Raw genomic sequence first — 25451 nt, forward strand, 5'->3', positions numbered from 1 at the left:
ATTCAGGAATGAAAAAGTTAGTAATCATGGCTCTATATCGATCACCATTGACTGTAACGTTCTGGCCATCATCGTTTTTGAAGAAGTACGGACCAATGATTCCACCAGCCCATAAAGCGCACCAAACAGTCAGTTTTTCTGGATGTAACGGTGTTTCGACATACACTTGAGGATTAGCTTCACTCCAAATGCGGCAGTTTTGTTTGTTGACGTAGCCATTCAACCAGAAATGCGCTTCATCGCTAATGGACGTAGTGCGCGATACGTATTTCGCATAGAACCATTATTTTCGAAATAAAATTGCACTATCTGCAAGCGTTGTTCAGGCGTGAGTCTATTCGTGATAATTTCCAAACCAAACTTAGAATAAATCACTTGACAGCTGTTAAATCGGTCGCCATCTTGAACAGTAATGCCAACTTAAAGTTATATACCTTTTAAAAAAAACACCCTATATAATTCTGAGGTATAAGATGTGATTTATAGTTTTTTGGGTCAATAAACATTATTAATATGAGAGAGAGATTTGTCTTGCATAAAAGTATCTTAATAAAATGGTAAACGGATGGGTTTGAACTTGATGACTGTAAAATTTTATTTCAATATAATTTTAGATTCACATTGTCCACTTTACATTTTGGAAATGAGGAAAAAATACAAATTGGAAACGTTATACCATACAAACTTTTTTTAAAATCGAATAAAATGATTGAAGGAATAATAAATAATTGTCTTCAGTAATAGTTTACGAATCAGAAGAATCTTGAAAAAATTGCATCGGAATTTGTTTAAGTGGCTTTTGTAACTGAAATATCATTTTCTATGATCATGATGATTCTTATTGAATTATAGTTTGAAATTGATGTAGAAAAAAAAATTCAAGAAAATCCAATTTTATAATTCAATTTCTACTCCAGTTCGAATTATTCAACAAATAGCATTCAATGAAGTAATTTTTTTTTTGGGAATTTCTCTTTTTCAATGAGAGGTGGAACTTTCAGAACAAGTTGAATCGTTCCTATAGTTTAGACTATGTTGTAAGGCCATTGGCATCAGCCATTCTTTAGGTAGACATTTCTCCAGAAACGGCACCCAGCTGCTGAAATATGCAAGACGATTCACCCAAGGAGGTATCTCATGTCCACATAAAATCTGAAAAAGATAATTTTAATTATTAGAATAACAGGGCATTGTGGTGATCAGATAAAATATTATCGAAGAACTAAAAACAGGACCGTATTTTAAAAAATTACATAAAACATTAATTCTTTTGTTTGCTACTCTTTTGAAGAAAGTGTGCCATTCAAAGTAAAAAATTAAACTGAATTATTTATGTATTTTTTCATGGAAATAACGACATTCCTGTAAAACGTGTAAAAAATATAGATTTCGAAGTCTAAGTACCGAGTACTGCCCTGGAAATATTGAAATTACATGAAACTTTTTGAAGGGTTATATGAAATGAACAAACTCAAAAAATTTAAACAAAACCTGCTGATTTCCAAGTTATGGTTATGGATATCATAAATTTAGGCCAATTTTGATTAATCACCCTGTATCTCCAAAACTAACAGCATTAGGATACACAACAAGTTACTTGAGTGACTGACCTGCATTCACCACTAGGCTATGAATAACAATACATGATACACCCTATATAGAAAATGGTTTGAAGCGATTAGATCATCCTTAATAATATGCATTTGGATCCTTGTGGACAAATTTGAAAGAAAACCATGCCAAGGAAAACCAATGTGAAAATGAATTACAACGTAATCTTGAAATAATTATGGATTCAATATTTTTGATAATTCATTGTTAAAAGTCACTTCAAACCACTTTCAGGTATCCAAGTTCTTAAAAACTTCACTTTTACGTTGAAAATTTGTGCAGTAAAACTGTCTGCGCGAAAATTTGAAGTACAGGTCTCAGTTTAGTTTTTAGTGGTGTTTCCGAATATTGAAACAGATTTTCAAAATTACGATGTACAGGGTGTTGTTACGAGAATTCAAACGATTCATAATTTTTTGTTAACCCGGACCTGGATTTTCAATGCGGTTTCAATAAGTTTGGGCTCTCAATTAGTAACATATTTGCTAAATATGAAGAAAATATACTGGGTTGTTCGTTTGATATGGCCTCAGAAAGAAACTGGCAAAATTCATAAAACACCCTGTATCTCGGCTACGAAAACAGTAAGACCCAATAAATGGGGCATCTCCAGAACCGCCTTGGTGCCACCTATGCACCTGTGAAGTATTTTCGTTTCCCAATGAAACACCCTGTATAAAGGTTGAGAATGAGCGAAAACTTATAAATATATCATTTTCTAATATTGAAGTCTTTCAGCCGTTATTATCAACCCTTTACCATCGTATTCCAAAAACAGTAGCGCTTTCACCGTCATGCGCTCTGAGAGATTGCATGTAACGGGTGTCCCAAATTCGTTGTCTGGTGAGGGGATCTCAGAACTCCCTCGAGCTAGAAAACAATGGGCTCGCTTTCTGAGAGAATTAATTTGGTGAAAACCGCAACCTCATAAGCAGTGAGGGTTGTCATGTTATTATTAATGCAGGGGCGCCGAAAAATTCTTTGCTTCAAGCGCCAAAATTTCTCGCGCCGGCCCTGCCTTACCTTAATCTTATTGGAATTGATTCAATATCTTAAGGCCGAATAATAGATTTATCGCAGTACAATTTTGTATTACATTGCAGGGAACTGAGGATAATTTAAGAATGAAATCAAAACTAGCCTGCGTTGTTTTGGGAAGTGGTTTTGTATCCTGACGTCCTTCCTGTTTACAAACTAAATTATTTGAAAACAAAGACCTCAATGCCGCCATTTTTTCAGTACTTACTTACGTACCAAATACTCATTTGCGTGAAATATAATAAATAAAATGGCTGATACTTGGTTGTGAATGAAATAAAGAAAAAGAAGTACAATTTCCAAGTGTGTAATAATATCATACGATATTAATTATCTATCTGGTTAATGTATAATAAATAAAATGGCTGATACTTGGTTGTGAATGAATTAAAGAAAAAGAAGTACAATTTCCAAGTGTATAATATAATCATACGATATTAATTATCTATCTGGTTAATGTATCAGCAAAAATGCCATCAACATAACCATTGTCAAACAGAAGATTTCCACGCCATTTACGTAGGAACAATAATCGAAAGTAACCCAAGGAGAATGCATGTCATCGAGGGAGAGTAGCGATATACCGGTTTTACCCTTGTTAGGGATCATCAATACCGCATAACTCAACCCAAGATGACAAACGAACGAAATAGCAGGCATTTGCTATTTTGTTTGTTTGTCATCTTCAAAGTTTGTCACATTAAAAGTCTAAAGTAATAAACAGAAAGTTCCAATATAAAATTACTTACTTTTGTGAAAGCGCTAGAAAAGTGGTTACAATTGTTATTCATGAGATGATATCTGTCTCCTCTAAACTCTTTTCCTAGTTCATGGATTAATTTATCTATGTCCTGCTCTGTAAAATCTGTATAACCAACTTGTATGGTCTGTCTAAATTGAAACTGGTCTCCGAGATCTTTTTCATCCCTTGGTATGATTTTAAATATTCCTGAGATTGGAAACTGGTGTCCACCATAAGCATACTCCACCCCGTATAGTTCCACGCCTAAGAAACATGCAGCAGTTTTTATTGAATTATAACTTTATGTTAATCAAATGCATTATTTTCCTTGTACTTATTTGTATGAAAAATTATAAGGAACGCAAGCAAAGCAAAGAATAACTAATGAAAGGTAGATTATAGATGGGTACACATTCAAAATATTGGTAGGAAGAGTTTGAAATAAATTAAATTGATTGAAAAATTACGAATTCAGCTCCCCCTTTTTGAACGAAATACAATATTGGAAATTGATCATGCATACTTCTAATTAATATTTTACGCGGAGTTTTACACTCAGTAGGTGCTGAGGGTTTTAGAATGAAGAAATAAAAAGCTATAAAATTCAAAATCTCAGCTGATAAGATCAAATATTATCACAAAAGAAATAAAAACAGGACCGTATTTTGAAAAAGTTACATAAAATATGAATTCTTTCGTTTGCTACTCTTTTGAAAAAGTGTGCCATTCAAAGAAAAAATTGAAGTCATTAGACAGAATTATCTATTTTTCATGGCAATAACGACATGCCTTTAAAACGTGTAAAAATATCTTAGAATAGAAGGAACGGAAAGTAAACATTTGTGCTCGATCCCGAATACAAGAGAGATGGATGCTTAGTGTAACCAATCACAATCGAGCTAGCCGATTGTGTGTGTGTGACCCATAGGCGTGGAGAATCCTGATTTGATTGTTGAATGCTTTATCAGGAATCCTTTTTTCATATCTTCACAATAGCTAAATCCTTAAACATTGACCCTTTTGAAACACGAAAGAATTTTTATGAATAAATCACATTGTAAACTGTTTTAGAATAAGATTTGATAATTTCGAAATTAATCATCAAATTATGTTAGTGTCCCGTCAGACAAGGAGTGACGAATGTTGGCATCAAAACAAATGCATCAGTTGCAAGGCGATTTCCGTTGCTCTTAGTTCTAAAAAAAATATTGATTTCAAAGTCTAAATGAAAAAACTCAATAATCTGAGTACAACACTATTATAAGTACTTGAAACATTTTGAAAGGTCGTATGAGGTGACTAAACCGAGAAAATTCAAACAAAATCCAATTGCTGATGTTCAAGTTATGGATATCAGAAGATATCCATACAAAACAAGATACTTTTTTGGAAGACCTGGATGGCCTGCATTCACCACTAGGCTATACCCAAACACTTATGTTACACTCTGTATAAAATCGCAATACAAAAGCTGTGGAAAAAAGCTAAAGTAAAAAATATTTGGGAATCATTAAATGAAACGGATGTAGAACAAAGATGCATGCAAATTTGTTTTTAGTATGCAAATTTTGTTTTTAGTATGGATACGGATATGCTAAATTTGTTGTGGCCGACAGGCATATTTTTCACTTTATGTCTTTTAAATGTTCTCAACTCAACTACTCACAATAATTAATAAATCATTAGCTACAGTATTGGATAGACTATCATCAGATGAAGCTCAATAAAAATGTCTTAGTGGATTCAATAGGTATTATCTGCTGCAGAAAATCTACTAGTGTAATAGGGAAATCTGAATATTGGGGAACTTCAACAGCTGGTCCAATAAGTCAGATGGTAAAACCTCTTCTTCATTAGTAAAAACTGTGGTTTATTAAACATCATCTTTTAAAATGAATACACTAGTATCCAATAAGCTAACTCTTGATTCGCCCATAATCTCGAATGTTCCGACCATAAGTGACAAGGTATATTATAGAACATTTGAAATTAGTTTTAGAATCCACTTTTAGCCAGTGGTACAACTTCAAGGATAACACCGTGTATAGAAGTGTTCAATAATAGATGTAGGAATACATTTTCATTTTACCTGAATGAAAAACTCCTAATCCAACATTTGATGTATATTCATTCATTTTGTACATGTCGTAGACATTCAGGAGGACAGGCTCTCTTGCCAATTTACTAGGAAGTAATTCATCTGAACCAGAATCTCTTGCTACTCTCATACAGCTAAATGGTAAATTACACATAAGTTCATTCATAAACATTCCGTAGAATTAATGTTATCAAATGAAATGACCAATTATCATCAAATATAACAAGCTTGTAGATCAATTTGATTCATTAAGTGGAAAAGTTTTCTAGAAAATGTTACAACATTGTCAATCCACTTCACGGGTCTAGAAAACAGTATAAATAAAACTTTATCCTGAGAAAATACTAGACATTAATGAATATTTGTAAAAAAATTTATGTTTAGGTTAACTTTGTGTTTTGATCACAGATATTTCTTGATTCAGTGTTTAGAATGACGTTTTAATCATTGTTACCAATTGTGCTACACCGAAATATCCCGTTCATTCAAATAATCACTTAAAACTGGCCCCTCTTTTACACTTGGTGCGTGCCCAACTGCCTCGCAACCGATAGAGGCCACCTAGTTGCTAGCAGATTACCAAACGATAACCGATGCTTATTACTGAAAATGAGGACAAGTCAGGAACTTGTGAGCGCCCGTTAATTCATGCGCCAAATGTACCCTTGGACATCAGATAACTGTTGTATATAGGTAGTCTCCGAAGGTGCAAATGGTTCATGAATAAACTAACGCTCAAAATCTTCTAAGTTCGTGTCAATGCTTTCCAGGACCGGCGTACCGGACATTTTGCCGGGGCGCAAAGTCAGACATATTTTTTTATACTTTTTGTCACAAAAATGTTTTTTGAATGGAAATACCACTGTTGTGTGTGGTGTAAAATAAAAATTGCCAAGCGCCCATTTTATTGAAATCGGATAGGCGCTTTCAACTAGTTATGAAAATAACTAAATTGTATTGATACCGCACAGGCAAATGAGGAAAAGGCCTAACATAGAAGTTAATGGTTCCACAAAGGCACATACTTTTACATTCTTCATAGGTCTTTTCTGGTGACGGGCTACTTGATTATCATGAAAGTAAATTAATTCAACAAAACATTGAAAAATTACACCTCTACTTCGTTCACATTGTTAACTTTAAGATACCATCTGCGAAAATTTATTTGTTTTTTTCAATCAAATACATTTTTTTATGAATAACAATATTTTATTCACAGGCAGTTGAAATGGCTAGATGATCTATCAAAGATATACACAAGTAGTCCCATCCTCACCATATACAATCGTCAAGATTTACCGAGCTGAAAAACTTTAATCGATGGCCATTGACCTCAGTAAAACAAAAACATTTTTTTTATTTTTTAACAAAATATCTATATTATATTTTAATAGAAACCTTAGTCAAGATATATTATTAACATAATTTTTAAATAAAAAAAAGTCCTTTTGTTGGTGGCTTGAGGAAACACAAATTTGGAACATCGAAAAAATTTAAATATTTGAGCAGACTAAATTTATGTACAATCACAACTACAATGTTAGAAATACATCAAACTTAAGAAATGAATACTCCAGAGGACTCTAAAGGCTCAGAACTCACCAGCGTATGGAAGTGTACAAATTTATAACAATATTCCTAAAAGTATTACTAATGCCACAAAATCAAAGAAGCTCTGCCGAAAATTGATGGACTATGTACACACTCTACCATGACTTGAAGGAAAAAACATGGGGGTTTAACTGTTATCGTTGAAAACCTATCTAAATCCAAAATTGGGGTCATTGCTCAGGATCATTTTCTTTTTCTTTTGTTTGACTAGATAAGAAAGCCAAATGTCCTTTAGGACACCTATTTGCATAGTGCCCCTTACTACCACATTTATAGCAAGTAACATCTTCCAATTTTTTTGGAAACATTTTCTGCAAGAAATGATTCTGTGGATCGAATTTTTCTTGGTGGTTGTTCTGAATAGGGGGTTTGATTAAATTCGATTCTTCTTGTGCAACTTCTCTATTATTGGGATTAATCTTTAGACAATTGATAGCTTTGTGACCATGTTCTCCACAAAAATGACAAATTATGATTGGCAACTTTTTCTGATCTTTGGTGTTTTGGTCAGGAGGTGCTGGCAATTCGAAGCGAGGATGCATATATTTACAGCTAGAACCATCAGGACAAAATCCAGTTAAATAATTCGTACAAAGTACCCTTCGCACGTGTCGATGTCGACAATGAGGTCCATGCCGGCAAAATCCTCTATCGTACCTGGAGAAATAAAATTATATTATTTTCAATGTGCTGAAATTAAATAATTACAATCTAATAATTCTTTTCAATTTACTGACTCATATCTTGTCATAAGTTCATTCTAGTTGCAGTAAATTATAGGGTAAATGCACTGGTTAGCCGACCGGCACTGGTTCTCGACCATTCCGTGATTTGAGATGAAATAATAATAAAAATATATCATGTAGTGCAAAATAATTTCGCGGTACGTGTTCTCGACCATTCTACCTTTCCAAGATAGTTTGCATAGTAGTGGTATAGGTCAGAGTTTTCGCGCTAAAAATTAGTTTATAATCGTCTATCATAGAAAAGGGTTCTTTCTCGTCCTCTCTTAGAAAAGTGCTTTGTGATATATGACCAGAAAATAGTAATTATTTCTTATTTCAAATGAATTATGTGTGTATATTTTGTTCCATATCAACTATAAGATATATTTTCGAGTGTATTTCAATCAAAAAGCAAATAAATGTATATTTTTTTGTTTAATATTCGGCGGTCGCGAACTGGTATTGGAAAATTTGTATCTTTTATTTCTCGACCAAAGTGGTCGAGAACCAATATGTTACTTCAATAATTGTTCATTTCAACTGGTATATTTCTGTTGGATCATTTTCGTTTTTTTTCGATACCTTGATTCATTCATATATCTACTTTGTGAATATTAGTTTGCGACCACCGAATTAACGTTGAAACACTTATTTCTACCCTTTATTTATTCGCGGTCGAGAACCAATTTGATTGTACTTAATTCTCGACCACTGGTGGTCGGTGTTTTATATTTTATTTACTCATTAGTTTCTAAATAGATATTAGGAGCAAAATAACCAAATAATGTTGTATGAGTTGTTATTTTGAAATATTTATAGAAAGTGGAAACTTTTGCAAAATAATTTTTTTTTATGTTCCGAGTGTTTCTCACTTGATTACCTCATCTGAAACCCATCTGAGTGATAGGTAGTGATGTCGATGGTACGGTACGTAAGTAAGAACTAATCACTAATCTCGCTCTAAAGTTTTTTATAAAATTTTTAAGTGGAGCGGCCACTATTCTTAGTGGTCGAAAACTAACACAAAAATGGTCGAGAATTCTGCGGCGTGGTCGAGAACCGAGGTTATTGAGATTTTCTATAAGTTTTCACATTTCAAAGGTTAAATGCGGAAAGAACGCTTAAAATTAGATGACAAATCATTTAAAACTCGCCAAAGAATCGATGAACACCAACACCATTAAAATTTGATAAGTTTATGTGTGAAAAAATCGTGCTCGAAATCGATGTTTCTGTTAACTGGTCGAGAACCAGTGCATCTACCCTACTAAACCTTCAATATTACTTTTACATAATAGACACAGCTTCAGATAATAATCTAAGAATTAACTAAGAACAACTTGCCATGGACAATCCTTGATTTTGCTTTCAGGATCTATGTGTAAAAATGGGCATTCCTTATTATGGCAAGCATTGAACCTGGAGTAAAAATAACATTCAGGCATTTTGGTCATATCATATTCATGTAAAAATTCACATTGATCCCCTTTTTTGCATAATCCTCGAAGCCAATGTTTGCAAACAATAGTTCTGTCACCACGAACGTGTCGAAATGGGCACTGAGGTCCCTTGGAGCAATTCATGGTTGTAGCATAAAACTGACAAACCGCTGCAGTTGATTCTTAAAAAAAAAATAGCGTTGAGCATTTTTATCCTTAAAATTTAAATGAAAACACTTACTATCCATTCCAGCAAAAGGTAAAGCTAAAGCTCCGAACTGTTCTTGTAAAGCTACTTCTATATCGAATTTGATATGTGATACATCCGCAACCAGGAGCTCCATTATGATTTTTTTTCTTTCCAAAACTTGTATTATACGATAAATAATATGTAATTTTCGGAATAGAAATAATAGAATACTATAACATAACCTATCAAACACTGAATACTAGTGAATATTGAATCACAGACTACAGTCATTGATTGAGTTTGATTCATAGACATAGACCTAATATCAAATTTGATATACAAGGTGTTCTGATTTGTTTCCGACAAACTGAAATGGGTGATAGATTACATCATTTTAAGCAAAAAAGTTCCTATGAACATGGGTCCGGAAATGCTTCGTTTCCGAGATACAGGGTGTTAAAGTTGAAAAAATAATTCGCGTTTTCTTTAATATGTTTTGACTGCTTCGAAATCCTTTCATGAAATTATTCCTATTGAAATATTAAATTTAAATTCATTTTGAAAATTTCTAAGGCGAAATGCATGCGGATTTTCTATTGCCCACTAATAAGTAGAAGTGGTATGCTATGTATTTGTTGTTTTTAAGTGTTCTGAATATTCTGTTTCCTGAAATATTGCGTTGTTGGGATGCTTTACGAATACTGAGTTTTTATTTTCTTCGAAGGTCTGTAAAATCCTATTTCTCTGTAGATGATTTCTTCTTTGTATGCTTCGTTCGGGCCTTTGGTAACCAATACCATTTTCCTGTATTTGTTGATAAGCTATTAACTTAGTTAACTATAATTATATTTAATGACATCTGAACCTAACACACTTTAAATCTGTCACTGTGTATAGCCATTTTAAATCTATTGCCGGAACAATTGTTGAATGTAAAACAATCAATCATTCGAAGATGTCATTTGTGCATTCAACAGAACGGTGGACATTTCAAACACCTTCTTTAAAAATTATTATGTTATTTTGTTTTGTTCTAAATTGTTACTTCTAAAAAATATTTAATTTAAAATTATCACAAATTTGTTTCTACATGTTTTAGAGATTACAAAAATATGGATTTGGCTTTAAATGCGTTTTTCTCTGAAACGGTTACGCCTAGCAACTTAAAAGAGTTATACCTTTTTCAACTAGAAAAGTCAGGGAATCGATTTTTTTAATCCAGAATGACGTACAGGGTAGCACAGAAAAGTTGCTACGGTTTAAAGGGGACGAAATGATTGCCAGTGGTGCCCTCTAGAAAATACAACCAAATTGACCACAAATTTGAATTTCTCACCTCAAAAAACCCTACGTACCAACTTTCATGCAATTATTTGGAATCAGTCGAAAGATATTTAAGAAAACGCGAATTATTTTTTCAACTTTAACACCCTGTATCTCGGAAACGAAGCATTTCCGGACCCATGTTCATAGGAACTTTTTTGCTTAAAATGATGTGATCTATCACCCGTTTCAGTTTGTCGGAAACAAATCAGAACACCCTGTATATTCAACTATGTAGTCGAAACGTCAGCATCTCATTAAGGATTTTTATTTCCCCTGTCCTCTTTGCCACTACATAGTTGAATATTTAAAAAGTCAGGACACGAATACCAGTGATCAAATTTGATATTAGGTCTATGGTTTGGGTATAGATCTCAGAGGAAGTTTTCTTTCCTCTGAGGTATAGATATTTTATATTCTATTGACGACTATGACATTGACCTGTGCTCTGTGCTTCCTATCACTTCTTAATCTATGCTTCCCAGATATTTTTTCGGCAACTGAAAGACCGTCAATCCTATCGATTACAGAGAAATATTTCTATTTCTCTGATCTATTATCCCCTTATAAAAAGGGAAACATAAGTTATCTTTTGACAGTTAGCAATTGGCCCTTTTTCTTTAAAGAAATCATTTCGAAATGGAGGCAAAAATAATTACTGGATTGCAAGATATAGGGTGAGTAAAAAGGAATGAAATGAATTACAATTAATGAAATGTTCCTCCAGCTACCAAGGGAATTTACTTCAAAAACAAAATTTGAGGAACTCAATTCAATACGGTTCAAAAAGCATTGAATACACCAAGTTGGTTAGTTATTTGACCAATGAAATTCGAACTCTATCTAAGTTGGATGAAAAAGTTAATCCGATATCAAGCCCTGAAGACTCAATCTCTTTCATGATGGAAATCAGTTCGTTTCTCAAAGAAATGAGTAAGTTTCTAATAATTTGTTATGGCATATTATCAGTACAGAATCAGATATCGGAAGAAAACACATTGGCCGTCAGTGCATTCACTATAAAAAACAATTATTATATGTTATGAATTCACAGAGTGTGGGCGATAAAAAAAGGCACCAGAAGCCAACAACTATTAATAAATAACCACTGAACAGATTTTATGTAGATGCATGGAGCAAGATTTATTTTTGGTCTCATTTAAATCAAATGAATGTTAAAAAGTTTAACATCATTCAACCACAGGAAATTTCCTATCTACATTATGCTACAAAAACTATCAAGATTGGATATTATAAACATATATACATTTTTTTGTGATGTGATTTTTGTATGTAATTTGAAGTTATTGGGCTGAAGGACGTAGGTCAATTGTATTGAATATGGTTATTATTATTTGGCTACTCTAGATTTTTGGAAAAATATCCAATAACTGGTGAGAATTGAATGAATACGCAAATGCAACTTCTGGTCTCTACTAATAAGTTTTCGAAATACTCTATTTAAATTCTGAAGAATACTAGTTCCAATGGATCAAATGAGAAAATGGACGTGAATTTGATATGGAAAGTTGTCTCCTTTTTATAAAAAATTGACATTTCTTTTTACCGAAATTAGTTAATTCAGCCTGTATATGATTAAGAATCCATTTTTTTTTGTGCATTGAAACTAAATCTGTAGATACACCTTATATATTGAATATGTTTTTAGGTTGTCCCTATCAATCCCTTACACAAGGTCATGTTTCCGATAGATTGCAGAATGTAGAACAAACAGGACTACTATTAGATTATTTGATTACTGAACTTATGATAGCTAGAATGAATCAGGAGAATGCACCAAAAACAAAACTCGAACTTAAACTGGTAAGAATAAATATTTACATAGCATAATCTTAAACAAAGCGTACCAGAAATGACTGATGAATAGTTTTAGAATATAGAAAACCTATTCTTCATTCATACTTAGCTTGTTTCTGAAGGGAAATTTTTTGTCATTATAGTATTCTGTGAAAGTTTTGACACTGAATTCTGCCTCCCCCTTCGATCTCATTTGGTTAATTTGATATCAAATAGTAACATTGTTAATTATTCATCCATCAAGGAAATTGTAAAATAGCTTTACTGCGCAAACGTGGTGAATTATGGTAAATCACTGTAAGTGATTTCGAGGTATCAATATTTGATTTTCTAACTTTTGGCTGAAATAAGATGAAGAAAATCGAGAATTGAAATTAATTTCATTATTATTGCAGCAAGAAACTCCAGAAGCAGATAACCTGAAGCAGATATTGCAGGCAATGAATTTTCCCGAACCTCCTCCTGATTTAACGTTTCAAAGACTATTTAGTAAGGTTATTGCTAGAATTGAGGACATTTTCAAAAAAATGGGAAATCGTTTTGTTGGGAAAACGTTTTTCAGTGGGTTTCTATCTGATAAACAATGGATGATACTTGATCAACTTGAAAAAGACCTGAATAATGACTATAAAATAAGGCGAGAAATGTTGCTCACTCGATTGGATGTTACTATACAGTCTTTTCAGGTTAGTTTCCAAGCAGTCATAATTTCCTATGTTTGTTTAATAATATTTTTTAGTGGTCCGATAGAGTTAAGGGTAAAGAAGGATATTTTCAAAGCTATCACAAGGATGAGAGAAAAAAATTATGTGGCCAACCAAATGTGGATTTATCTCATTTGTTAGCAGCAAGGACAGATCTTGTTATAATCGAAAAAACAAGTAGTGCTAACGTTAGGAAAAATACTAAAACTTCAATTCAAAAAGTAATAATTGGAAAGGTGAGTGTAATTTTTAAATCAAGACCTTTAGGTATATAGGTGTAACGCATTTCTTCTTTTACAACTCTGGGGTTTGGCTCTACCAAAACAAATGAAAATGCCTGACTCAATGTCTTAATCTTGTGGTTGAGAATAGTCTGAAGGTTTCTGCTGTCTTCACCATTCTGACTATGACTAAACTTTTGCAGATCCCTTATTGTTTTTTCAGGGTTTCTTCAATGTAAACATGAAGATACAAAAGTATCAAATTACCTTTTAAAAGTGCATTGTCCTCTTCATATCGTATATAGGATCGGTTTTCTCTAAATACTTTGATCCGTCATAACTTTTGAACGGTTATCACGAATCAATTGAAATTGTCTGGAGATATTGTCTTTAAGTACCTAGATCCAACATATTCTCAGAAGTTTGGAAATCCAGGTCCGGCTCTGTGTATGTTTTTTTCAGTGTTTGATGAGAAATATTCAAACCATAGGAGAAGGAAAATTGCCAAAAATAGATGTATATTGTAGGATTTTTAATTAAATACTGAATTTCAAAATTGGTAAATGATTAATTTCAGTTTTATTTTTGTCTAGCATAAAATGATGGTTTTCTCATTGAAAAAAAGCTGACATAAGTGTCATCTATATACATATCATACAACATTTCATGTTGTTTCGGCTAGAGATGAGAGATATTTCATGAACTGTGATTTAATCACTGATATCAGAATGTCACGGGTAGTCACGGTTCTGAAAAACGAATACAGAGCGTGACGGGATCACAGTTTGAACATTTCACAGATCTTTTCAGGGCATATCATCGTCCGTTGCAATCGTAAATTATGAAGGCAGCCTGATGTTTTTATTGCTTCCGAACCTTTTTGACTAACATAATTGCGTATTTTTGTAGGACTAGTTAAACAATAAATACTTGCTACAAACAAATAATAACTACTGAATTACTGTCTAATTGGTGGTGGCAATAAAATTATAATTTTATGCTTCTTCTTCTTCTTGGAGTGCCCTATCTGTTCCGGACGTTGGCAATCAACATGGCAAGTTTTATCTTGTTCGCTGCGTTTCTAAAAAGTTGTATGGATGTCTGGCCAAACCACTTCCTGAGATTGTTTATCTTTGATAAACAATCCCAAAGAAATTCTTTCTATATTGAAGTTGCCGACCGAAGCAATAAATGGTACTCTGTATTATAAAAAATAAACGAAAACACGTCAGAGACATAATAATAATAGGCGAAAGAATAATAACAGGCGAAAGACCAGCAATCTTTGGGCTTTCTTCACAAAAGTTGATGTAAATTATGCCACTTGTAATTTATGCAAGTTGAAATTATCTTTCAAAACCACCTCTTCAAATTTGAGGAAATATTTGAAAAATTGATATCCTTCTGTTACGTTCCTAACTACAGCTGAAATAAGAAGAGTTGAAAATGTAAGAAAAATGGATGTTTTCATAATAATTTTTCATTAATTTTGCTTTGGCAATCTTATAACGGCGAGGATTTCTGAGGAATGTAACAAACAACAGAGCAACAAACAATGAACTAAACACTCTTTTCATAAATATAAGAAGTCTACAGAAAAAACTAGAGGAATTTGAACTCTTCATCGAAGGTAAAAACCTAGATATAATTTGTGTATGTGAACATTGGCTTCATCGGGGTATCATTGAATACTACCAAATAGAAGGCTTCTCCCTTGCGAACAGCTACTGCAGAATACGAAGTAACCACGGAGGTGTCATGATTTATGTGAAATCCCAATATAAAACGAAAAAACTTCAGAACATTGACTGTCTCTCAACTGACGTTCACTGTGAGGTATCAGCTATTGAAGTGAAAACAATCAACATCGTGGTGCTCTGCATATATAGATCACCCTCAGGAGACACAGGTATCTTTCTAAAAAAACTCAGTCAAATATTAGACATTCTATTTAAAACTAAAAAGCCTATCTTCATATATGGAGATTTTAACATAAACATAAATACTAATTGTAATTTAACTGATGAACTCTGTGATATTGTGAACTCTTTTGGTTGTGAATTATTAGTACAAGAACCCACTAGACTATCACAAAATACTCAAACCTGTATTGATAACTGTATAACTAATGCTAGGGAAGATACTGAAGTTACACTAATTGACATGAATATGTCTGATCACATGGGAATTGTCAGTAAATATAGAATGAAGAATGATCCTCAATTGAAGGAGGAGACCAGCATAATTGAATTTAGACCACTCAGAGAGAATCTAGCTTCTCTGAACGATTTAGCTAAAAATGGCAATGTAGCAAACATAAGGGAGGAAATTAAGAAAACACGAAAAGTCTATAGGAGCGAAATTTTAGAACAAAAAAGAAAATTCATATCAAAAAAGATAGTTGAAGCCTCAAACAACTCTAAAGCAATCTGGCAAGTAATAAACGAACCTAGAAACGTGAAGAACAAGGCTAAGACTGACTCCAAAATATCTCCTGATGAATTTAATAATTTTTTTGTAAACATCTCCACAGCTCTTCTCGACTTGTTACCACCAACAAACATAAATCCCATTGAATTAGTACCACAGAAGTTCAGATGCAAAGAATCAATATTTCTTTCCCCTACCACTCCACAAGAAGTTAAAGACATCCTCGGAGATCTCTCTAATAGCAAGGCACTAGATATATATGACATGAGCAACAAACTCATAAAAGCCATTGGCGAAGGTATTATAGATCCTCTTGTTATTATAATAAATAAATGTTTCGAACTTGGTGACTTCCCAGAAAAACTAAAACAATCAAAAGTTATACCTATTTTCAAAAAAAAGGGAGATGAGAATAGCCCAGACAGCCATAGACCAATTTCAATAGTACCAATTTTGTCTAAACCAATAGAAATAGCTTACAATAATAGACTTACATCATACATGGATAAAAATAACCTATTTTCGTCTTCGCAATTTGGATTCAGAAAAAAAGTGTCTGCTGTTCAGGCGATTGCTGAACTTGTCACTGCGATAGTTGAGGCCTTTGAGAGGGGTGAAATCGTATCTACTACCTTCTGTGATCTCTCGAAGGCTTTTGACTGTGTCAATCACAACATCCTTCTGGGGAAACTGGAACTATATGGCATTAGGGGAAACTCTTTTGACTTCACTGAGGCCTACCTAACAAACAGAACTCAGCTTGTAGAATATAATAATCTCAGATCCACAGTTCAAAATATATTAACAGGGGTCCCCCAAGGCTCAATCCTGGGACCATTATTGTTCATCCTGTACGTGAATGACTTCTCAGACAACGTGAATAATGCAAAGTCCATCTTATATGCTGACGACACCACTGTTTATAAAGCGCACTGTGATTCAAGAAACACAGAAATAATAAACAGAAATATAATTGAACAGATAAAGCCTTGGTTCACCTCAAACCAGCTGAGCCTTAATTTAAACAAGACAGTACCTCTAAATTTCTCTCTTAGAGAAATTAATGGGGAAATAGAAAACATAAAATTCTTAGGACTCCATCTCGACACAAAACTATCATGGAAACATCATATCCAAGCTCTCACAAGTAAACTTGCAAGTATAACCTTCTTATTGAGGAAACTATCACAGACAGCTACCGTGGAAATCTGTAGGGTGGCCTATATGGGACTGTTCCAAAGCCAAATATCATATGGAATACTTCTGTGGGGTAATGCTACAGACTGGATAAAAATATTTCGCATGCAGAAAAGAGCCATCAGAGCAATAACACGAACTCCCTATACTGAAACATGCAGACCTATTTTCAAGAATTTAAACATTCTTACTCTCCCATCGTTGTTTATATATCACTGTCTATATTACATCAAAACTAATGAGCAAAACTTCTCTAAACAGAATACTCTTCACTTATATGACACAAGAAACAGAAATGATCTAATAATCCCACAACATAGACTCACTTTAACTCACAAAAGCTTTATCAACCTATCTGTCAAACTTTTCAATAAACTTCCCAAGCAAATCAAAGATCTTCCAACAGCAAAATTCAAGATAGAAACTAAAAAGATGCTTTTAACAATTGGTGCCTACAATATCCAAGAGTTCTTTAACGCTGATGTTCTCTCCTCAATGAGTGTATAGCTGTGATATTTTCAACTTTGTGTTTCTGAATATTCCGGTGTACCTGTACTGTACTTTAATCCATTATTATATCTATATTTGTCTATCTAGAGATACTAATCCATGTATATTCATGTGAATATTTTGACGATGCTAAAACATCATTTGTTATTTGAGCAAATAAAGTATATTATTATTATTATTTGCTTTGAATGATAAGAGTGACCAATTCGAGTTGCAAAGATAAACGAACTAAGGTTTGGGTGATTCATACAAATATTAATAACAAGCAACCTAAACAGTGATCACGTCATGCTTTAATTTCACTGATATCATAAAGTAACGTTCAAGGTTCACAACGTGATCTAGTAATCACGGTATCGCTCATCTCTAGTTTCGGCCTTCCTAAATAAACTCATTTATTGCTTCTGAACTTTTGAAAAAAATCTTTTTTTTCTTCTGTTTATTATGAAATCTATATCATTAATGAACTTTGAAAATGAAATAAACTTCCAACTATTTATATTGTTTCCCCGTCCCAGTGATGAATTGAATATAGAGAGAATTACCTGGACATAATTGATTTAGAAGAATGCATTTATCAAAATTAATTACCTACGTTTCAAACTCTTAGGTTCCAGATAGAGGAGGTAGAACGAATGAAATAGCCCCTCTTTTGCAGATCCCTTATTGTTTTTTCAGGGTTTCTTCAATGTAAACATGAAGATACAAAAGTATCAAATTACCTTTTAAAAGTGCATTGTCCTCTTCATATCGTATATAGGATCGGTTTTCTCTAAATACTTTGATCCGTCATAACTTTTGAACGGTTATCACGAATCAATTGAAATTGTCTGGAGATATTGTCTTTAAGTACCTAGATCCAACATATTCTCAGAAGTTTGGAAATCCAGGTCCGGCTCTGTGTATGTTTTTTTCAGTGTTTGATGAGAAATATTCAAACCATAGGAGAAGGAAAATTGCCAAAAATAGATGTATATTGTAGGATTTTTAATTAAATACTGAATTTCAAAATTGGTAAATGATTAATTTCAGTTTTATTTTTGTCTAGCATAAAATGATGGTTTTCTCATTGAAAAAAAGCTGACATAAGTGTCATCTATATACATATCATACAACATTTCATGTTGTTTCGGCTAGAGATGAGAGATATTTCATGAACTGTGATTTAATCACTGATATCAGAATGTCACGGGTAGTCACGGTTCTGAAAAACGAATACAGAGCGTGACGGGATCACAGTTTGAACATTTCACAGATCTTTTCAGGGCATATCATCGTCCGTTGCAATCGTAAATTATGAAGGCAGCCTGATGTTTTTATTGCTTCCGAACCTTTTTGACTAACATAATTGCGTATTTTTGTAGGACTAGTTAAACAATAAATACTTGCTACAAACAAATAATAACTACTGAATTACTGTCTAATTGGTGGTGGCAATAAAATTATAATTTTATGCTTCTTCTTCTTCTTGGAGTGCCCTATCTGTTCCGGACGTTGGCAATCAACATGGCAAGTTTTATCTTGTTCGCTGCGTTTCTAAAAAGTTGTATGGATGTCTGGCCAAACCACTTCCTGAGATTGTTTATCTTTGATAAACAATCCCAAAGAAATTCTTTCTATATTGAAGTTGCCGACCGAAGCAATAAATGGTACTCTGTATTATAAAAAATAAACGAAAACACGTCAGAGACATAATAATAATAGGCGAAAGAATAATAACAGGCGAAAGACCAGCAATCTTTGGGCTTTCTTCACAAAAGTTGATGTAAATTATGCCACTTGTAATTTATGCAAGTTGAAATTATCTTTCAAAACCACCTCTTCAAATTTGAGGAAATATTTGAAAAATTGATATCCTTCTGTTACGTTCCTAACTACAGCTGAAATAAGAAGAGTTGAAAATGTAAGAAAAATGGATGTTTTCATAATAATTTTTCATTAATTTTGCTTTGGCAATCTTATAACGGCGAGGATTTCTGAGGAATGTAACAAACAACAGAGCAACAAACAATGAACTAAACACTCTTTTCATAAATATAAGAAGTCTACAGAAAAAACTAGAGGAATTTGAACTCTTCATCGAAGGTAAAAACCTAGATATAATTTGTGTATGTGAACATTGGCTTCATCGGGGTATCATTGAATACTACCAAATAGAAGGCTTCTCCCTTGCGAACAGCTACTGCAGAATACGAAGTAACCACGGAGGTGTCATGATTTATGTGAAATCCCAATATAAAACGAAAAAACTTCAGAACATTGACTGTCTCTCAACTGACGTTCACTGTGAGGTATCAGCTATTGAAGTGAAAACAATCAACATCGTGGTGCTCTGCATATATAGATCACCCTCAGGAGACACAGGTATCTTTCTAAAAAAACTCAGTCAAATATTAGACATTCTATTTAAAACTAAAAAGCCTATCTTCATATATGGAGATTTTAACATAAACATAAATACTAATTGTAATTTAACTGATGAACTCTGTGATATTGTGAACTCTTTTGGTTGTGAATTATTAGTACAAGAACCCACTAGACTATCACAAAATACTCAAACCTGTATTGATAACTGTATAACTAATGCTAGGGAAGATACTGAAGTTACACTAATTGACATGAATATGTCTGATCACATGGGAATTGTCAGTAAATATAGAATGAAGAATGATCCTCAATTGAAGGAGGAGACCAGCATAATTGAATTTAGACCACTCAGAGAGAATCTAGCTTCTCTGAACGATTTAGCTAAAAATGGCAATGTAGCAAACATAAGGGAGGAAATTAAGAAAACACGAAAAGTCTATAGGAGCGAAATTTTAGAACAAAAAAGAAAATTCATATCAAAAAAGATAGTTGAAGCCTCAAACAACTCTAAAGCAATCTGGCAAGTAATAAACGAACCTAGAAACGTGAAGAACAAGGCTAAGACTGACTCCAAAATATCTCCTGATGAATTTAATAATTTTTTTGTAAACATCTCCACAGCTCTTCTCGACTTGTTACCACCAACAAACATAAATCCCATTGAATTAGTACCACAGAAGTTCAGATGCAAAGAATCAATATTTCTTTCCCCTACCACTCCACAAGAAGTTAAAGACATCCTCGGAGATCTCTCTAATAGCAAGGCACTAGATATATATGACATGAGCAACAAACTCATAAAAGCCATTGGCGAAGGTATTATAGATCCTCTTGTTATTATAATAAATAAATGTTTCGAACTTGGTGACTTCCCAGAAAAACTAAAACAATCAAAAGTTATACCTATTTTCAAAAAAAAGGGAGATGAGAATAGCCCAGACAGCCATAGACCAATTTCAATAGTACCAATTTTGTCTAAACCAATAGAAATAGCTTACAATAATAGACTTACATCATACATGGATAAAAATAACCTATTTTCGTCTTCGCAATTTGGATTCAGAAAAAAAGTGTCTGCTGTTCAGGCGATTGCTGAACTTGTCACTGCGATAGTTGAGGCCTTTGAGAGGGGTGAAATCGTATCTACTACCTTCTGTGATCTCTCGAAGGCTTTTGACTGTGTCAATCACAACATCCTTCTGGGGAAACTGGAACTATATGGCATTAGGGGAAACTCTTTTGACTTCACTGAGGCCTACCTAACAAACAGAACTCAGCTTGTAGAATATAATAATCTCAGATCCACAGTTCAAAATATATTAACAGGGGTCCCCCAAGGCTCAATCCTGGGACCATTATTGTTCATCCTGTACGTGAATGACTTCTCAGACAACGTGAATAATGCAAAGTCCATCTTATATGCTGACGACACCACTGTTTATAAAGCGCACTGTGATTCAAGAAACACAGAAATAATAAACAGAAATATAATTGAACAGATAAAGCCTTGGTTCACCTCAAACCAGCTGAGCCTTAATTTAAACAAGACAGTACCTCTAAATTTCTCTCTTAGAGAAATTAATGGGGAAATAGAAAACATAAAATTCTTAGGACTCCATCTCGACACAAAACTATCATGGAAACATCATATCCAAGCTCTCACAAGTAAACTTGCAAGTATAACCTTCTTATTGAGGAAACTATCACAGACAGCTACCGTGGAAATCTGTAGGGTGGCCTATATGGGACTGTTCCAAAGCCAAATATCATATGGAATACTTCTGTGGGGTAATGCTACAGACTGGATAAAAATATTTCGCATGCAGAAAAGAGCCATCAGAGCAATAACACGAACTCCCTATACTGAAACATGCAGACCTATTTTCAAGAATTTAAACATTCTTACTCTCCCATCGTTGTTTATATATCACTGTCTATATTACATCAAAACTAATGAGCAAAACTTCTCTAAACAGAATACTCTTCACTTATATGACACAAGAAACAGAAATGATCTAATAATCCCACAACATAGACTCACTTTAACTCACAAAAGCTTTATCAACCTATCTGTCAAACTTTTCAATAAACTTCCCAAGCAAATCAAAGATCTTCCAACAGCAAAATTCAAGATAGAAACTAAAAAGATGCTTTTAACAATTGGTGCCTACAATATCCAAGAGTTCTTTAACGCTGATGTTCTCTCCTCAATGAGTGTATAGCTGTGATATTTTCAACTTTGTGTTTCTGAATATTCCGGTGTACCTGTACTGTACTTTAATCCATTATTATATCTATATTTGTCTATCTAGAGATACTAATCCATGTATATTCATGTGAATATTTTGACGATGCTAAAACATCATTTGTTATTTGAGCAAATAAAGTATATTATTATTATTATTTGCTTTGAATGATAAGAGTGACCAATTCGAGTTGCAAAGATAAACGAACTAAGGTTTGGGTGATTCATACAAATATTAATAACAAGCAACCTAAACAGTGATCACGTCATGCTTTAATTTCACTGATATCATAAAGTAACGTTCAAGGTTCACAACGTGATCTAGTAATCACGGTATCGCTCATCTCTAGTTTCGGCCTTCCTAAATAAACTCATTTATTGCTTCTGAACTTTTGAAAAAAATCTTTTTTTTCTTCTGTTTATTATGAAATCTATATCATTAATGAACTTTGAAAATGAAATAAACTTCCAACTATTTATATTGTTTCCCCGTCCCAGTGATGAATTGAATATAGAGAGAATTACCTGGACATAATTGATTTAGAAGAATGCATTTATCAAAATTAATTACCTACGTTTCAAACTCTTAGGTTCCAGATAGAGGAGGTAGAACGAATGAAATAGCCCCTCCACTTCCTGAAATGCCATCTTGGCAGCAGAGAACCACCGATCCCCATGGTGGCGGAAGAGGAGGTTACAACAATGCTAGGGGAAGAGGATCATACAACCGCAACGCAAGCCAACAAAGTAATTTCAAAGGAGATGCGCCACTGAATTCCGGAAGAGGTAATGACAGTTTTGGGAAATCAACTAACAGCGATAAATTTAAGAGCTCTTTGGATAGTTCAATTAGGAGTAACAGACCTTTCTCAAATTTCAATACCAGCTTGAAAATGTATAGTTCGTATAGTTTCAGCAATCTAGGAAATTCTAGTATAAAACCAGGTTATTCGGGTAGCAGTGATTTTGCGAATTCAGAAAAGGATTGTTATTCGAAAGATAGAAGAGATCTTTCAATGAATTACGAAAGTTCAGATTCACGTGATTACTCTAATAAACGCCTTAAAACAACTTATGGGAGTTGTAATAAAGACTTACAAACAAATAACTACAGTCAAAAGCGCTCTTTTAATATTGCAGGAGATAACGAGGAAAGAGGATATCATAATTCCAGGACGAATTCTGGAAATTATGGGGGTGATAGACAATCGAACTATACAGCATACGAAAGTGCTGCAAGCTATGATTCAAATAAAAGGATTAAATCGTATGACAGTTTCAAAACGGAAAACACGAGTTATTCTGATCAATATGTAAGAGACACACAGCATAATCATCAAAATCAATCAAGAAATGAAAATTTAAGGGGGCGTTCGAATTACCGTCGTGGCCAAGGTAATAGATATAAAAGATAAGTGGTTATTCGTCCCTGATAAAATGCTTATAACTTATAAAGTCAAATATGAGATAATTCTGAGCAATATTATATTTATTATATTCAATAGTCGTATAAAATTGGAAAAACTTGTTTTTTCTTACACTGCATTTGTATACTTTTCCCAAAACCTTAAGATGTGTTAGATCTGTTGAAATGAAAAATGTGAATTCAATAAAAAGATATTATCTATGAATATTTCATTTCTATTCTCTCGATGAGTCGATTACACCTTTTCCAATTGTAATTCAGAAAACGTCAAATGTATTTCAGAAAAGCAAATTGAATTTCAGAAGGTGGATTTGTAATTCAGAATAGGAAGTGTTTTTGAGAAAGACGTCATCAGTCATTACATTTAAGACATTTTCTTTATCATATGTATTTTCTGAGAATGATGATGATGATTTTCTATCAAATGAATTTTTGTTCTGATCAAATAATAAATTTCTGTCACCCAATATATTTCAATTTATAATTATAATTTCATTATAAATGAACTTAATTGTATTTTCTTGTAAAGTTAGTAGTTTTCTAAATCACTTGTTCATTTTTAAACGCCGACATACAGAGATAGCAGGAATTCAAACAATTCTGAAGAGCGCTAAATCATAAATTTTAAAATTTTTCATAAGATAATTAAGAATTAGATTAATATAAATCCTATGAAATCGGAATTCAGGTGTATACTACAATTACAGAGTAAAATGTCTGCAGAAGCAATAAAAAGCAATACATATAAATTCATTATTCAAGTTACTCATCAGGTACCTCCTCGATTATTCCATGGATTCGGTCCTGTTCCTCGTTTCGTAAATCTGAAATTGTGTATTAGGATCATAGGAAGGCGAGGAGGTATTCGAAGTAATCATAGAAGGTTGCGCCAAATACCTCAGCTCTTTCTATGGTCAACGAAAGGCAACGACGCCTCACGAAGCGAGTAACAGCATGGGCGTAGCCCATATACCTGAATTCCGATTTCATAGGATTTATATTAATTTAATCCGTAATTATTTTATGGAAAATTTTAAAATTTATGGTATTCTATGTAAGATTCCAGTTTATGTGAACAATTATTCGATGTGTCGTTTATTAGTTAGTTCTACAGACATTTGTTTCATACGCCTAAATTTCGATTTTTGTATTGAAGATCATTCGCACCAATGATTCTTTATAAGAGAAAAGGAATTTTTATTTGCAATTAGGTTTATTGAGTCTGATTGAATACGGAAATAGAGAACCATCAATTATATCACTTTTTGAAAAATAATTACTATTATTCATTACAATATAATCAGTCTGTGCTGTGAGTCATCTACACACAATTCAATGAACCGCTACTCAATACGGATAGAATTCTATAATCAATAGGACTCATCCTACGGTAGGTTCGAAGTCATTCATTTAGATGTCACCATAGAACAAAAATTTTTAGGGGGTTGACTGGATATCATTTTCATCAAGTCTAGAATAAAGTCTCTCTTTTCTTGTAGAAATATTTTTCTACTTGAAATTCATACCAAATTAGAATCCTTCAATTCAGAAAACTACTACTAACATGAAAATATGCATGAATTTCAACAGTTGATTCTTAGAAAAAAAACCCTAAACCACCGCCTGGCTACGCCCATGCTGTTACTCGCTTCGTGAAGTGTCGTTGCCTTTCGTTGATCATAGAAATAGTTGAGGTATTAGGAGTAACCTTCATAGAACCTTCTATGATTACTCCGAATACCTCCTCGCCTTCCTA

General features: G+C 33.3%; 3 protein-coding genes across 5 annotated transcripts; 1 reads left to right on the forward strand and 2 right to left on the reverse strand.

Annotated features, from left to right (window-relative positions):
- Positions 1–882: 882 nt before the first annotated feature.
- Positions 883–5894, reverse strand: LOC123673824 (deubiquitinase DESI2). Its single transcript, XM_045608519.1, has 3 exons — positions 5481–5894; positions 3399–3655; positions 883–1152 (listed from the first exon to the last, which is right to left on the reverse strand). Exons 1-3 carry the CDS (start codon positions 5659–5661, stop codon positions 979–981), a joined length of 612 nt encoding a protein of 203 aa, XP_045464475.1. The 5' UTR covers positions 5662–5894; the 3' UTR covers positions 883–978.
- Positions 5895–6849: 955 nt separating this feature from the next.
- Positions 6850–9731, reverse strand: LOC123673825 (cleavage and polyadenylation specificity factor subunit 4). Of its 2 annotated transcripts, XM_045608522.1 has the most exons (4): positions 9506–9731; positions 9170–9446; positions 7232–7757; positions 6850–7195 (listed from the first exon to the last, which is right to left on the reverse strand). In XM_045608522.1, exons 1-3 carry the CDS (start codon positions 9606–9608, stop codon positions 7271–7273), a joined length of 867 nt encoding a protein of 288 aa, XP_045464478.1. In that variant the 5' UTR covers positions 9609–9731; the 3' UTR covers positions 6850–7195; positions 7232–7270. The 2 variants fall into 2 exon arrangements, with proteins under 2 accessions (XP_045464478.1, XP_045464476.1); XM_045608520.1 differs by having other exon boundaries at positions 6850–7757.
- A 1519-nt stretch (positions 9732–11250) lies between these two features.
- On the forward strand, positions 11251–23900 carry LOC123673826 (protein FAM98A). 2 transcript variants are annotated; one of them, XM_045608524.1, is made up of 7 exons: positions 11253–11454; positions 11505–11710; positions 12447–12601; positions 12991–13281; positions 13335–13535; positions 22860–23055; positions 23410–23900. In XM_045608524.1, the coding sequence occupies exons 1-7, from the start codon at positions 11417–11419 to the stop codon at positions 23682–23684; spliced, it is 1362 nt and encodes a 453-aa protein (XP_045464480.1). In that variant the 5' UTR covers positions 11253–11416; the 3' UTR covers positions 23685–23900. The 2 variants fall into 2 exon arrangements, with proteins under 2 accessions (XP_045464479.1, XP_045464480.1); XM_045608523.1 differs by having other exon boundaries at positions 11251–11454; positions 22860–23900.
- Positions 23901–25451: the final 1551 nt, after the last annotated feature.

The sequence above is a fragment of the Harmonia axyridis genome, chromosome 2, assembly GCF_914767665.1.
Source record: "Harmonia axyridis chromosome 2, icHarAxyr1.1, whole genome shotgun sequence".
Taxonomy (NCBI): Eukaryota; Metazoa; Arthropoda; class Insecta; order Coleoptera; family Coccinellidae; genus Harmonia; species Harmonia axyridis.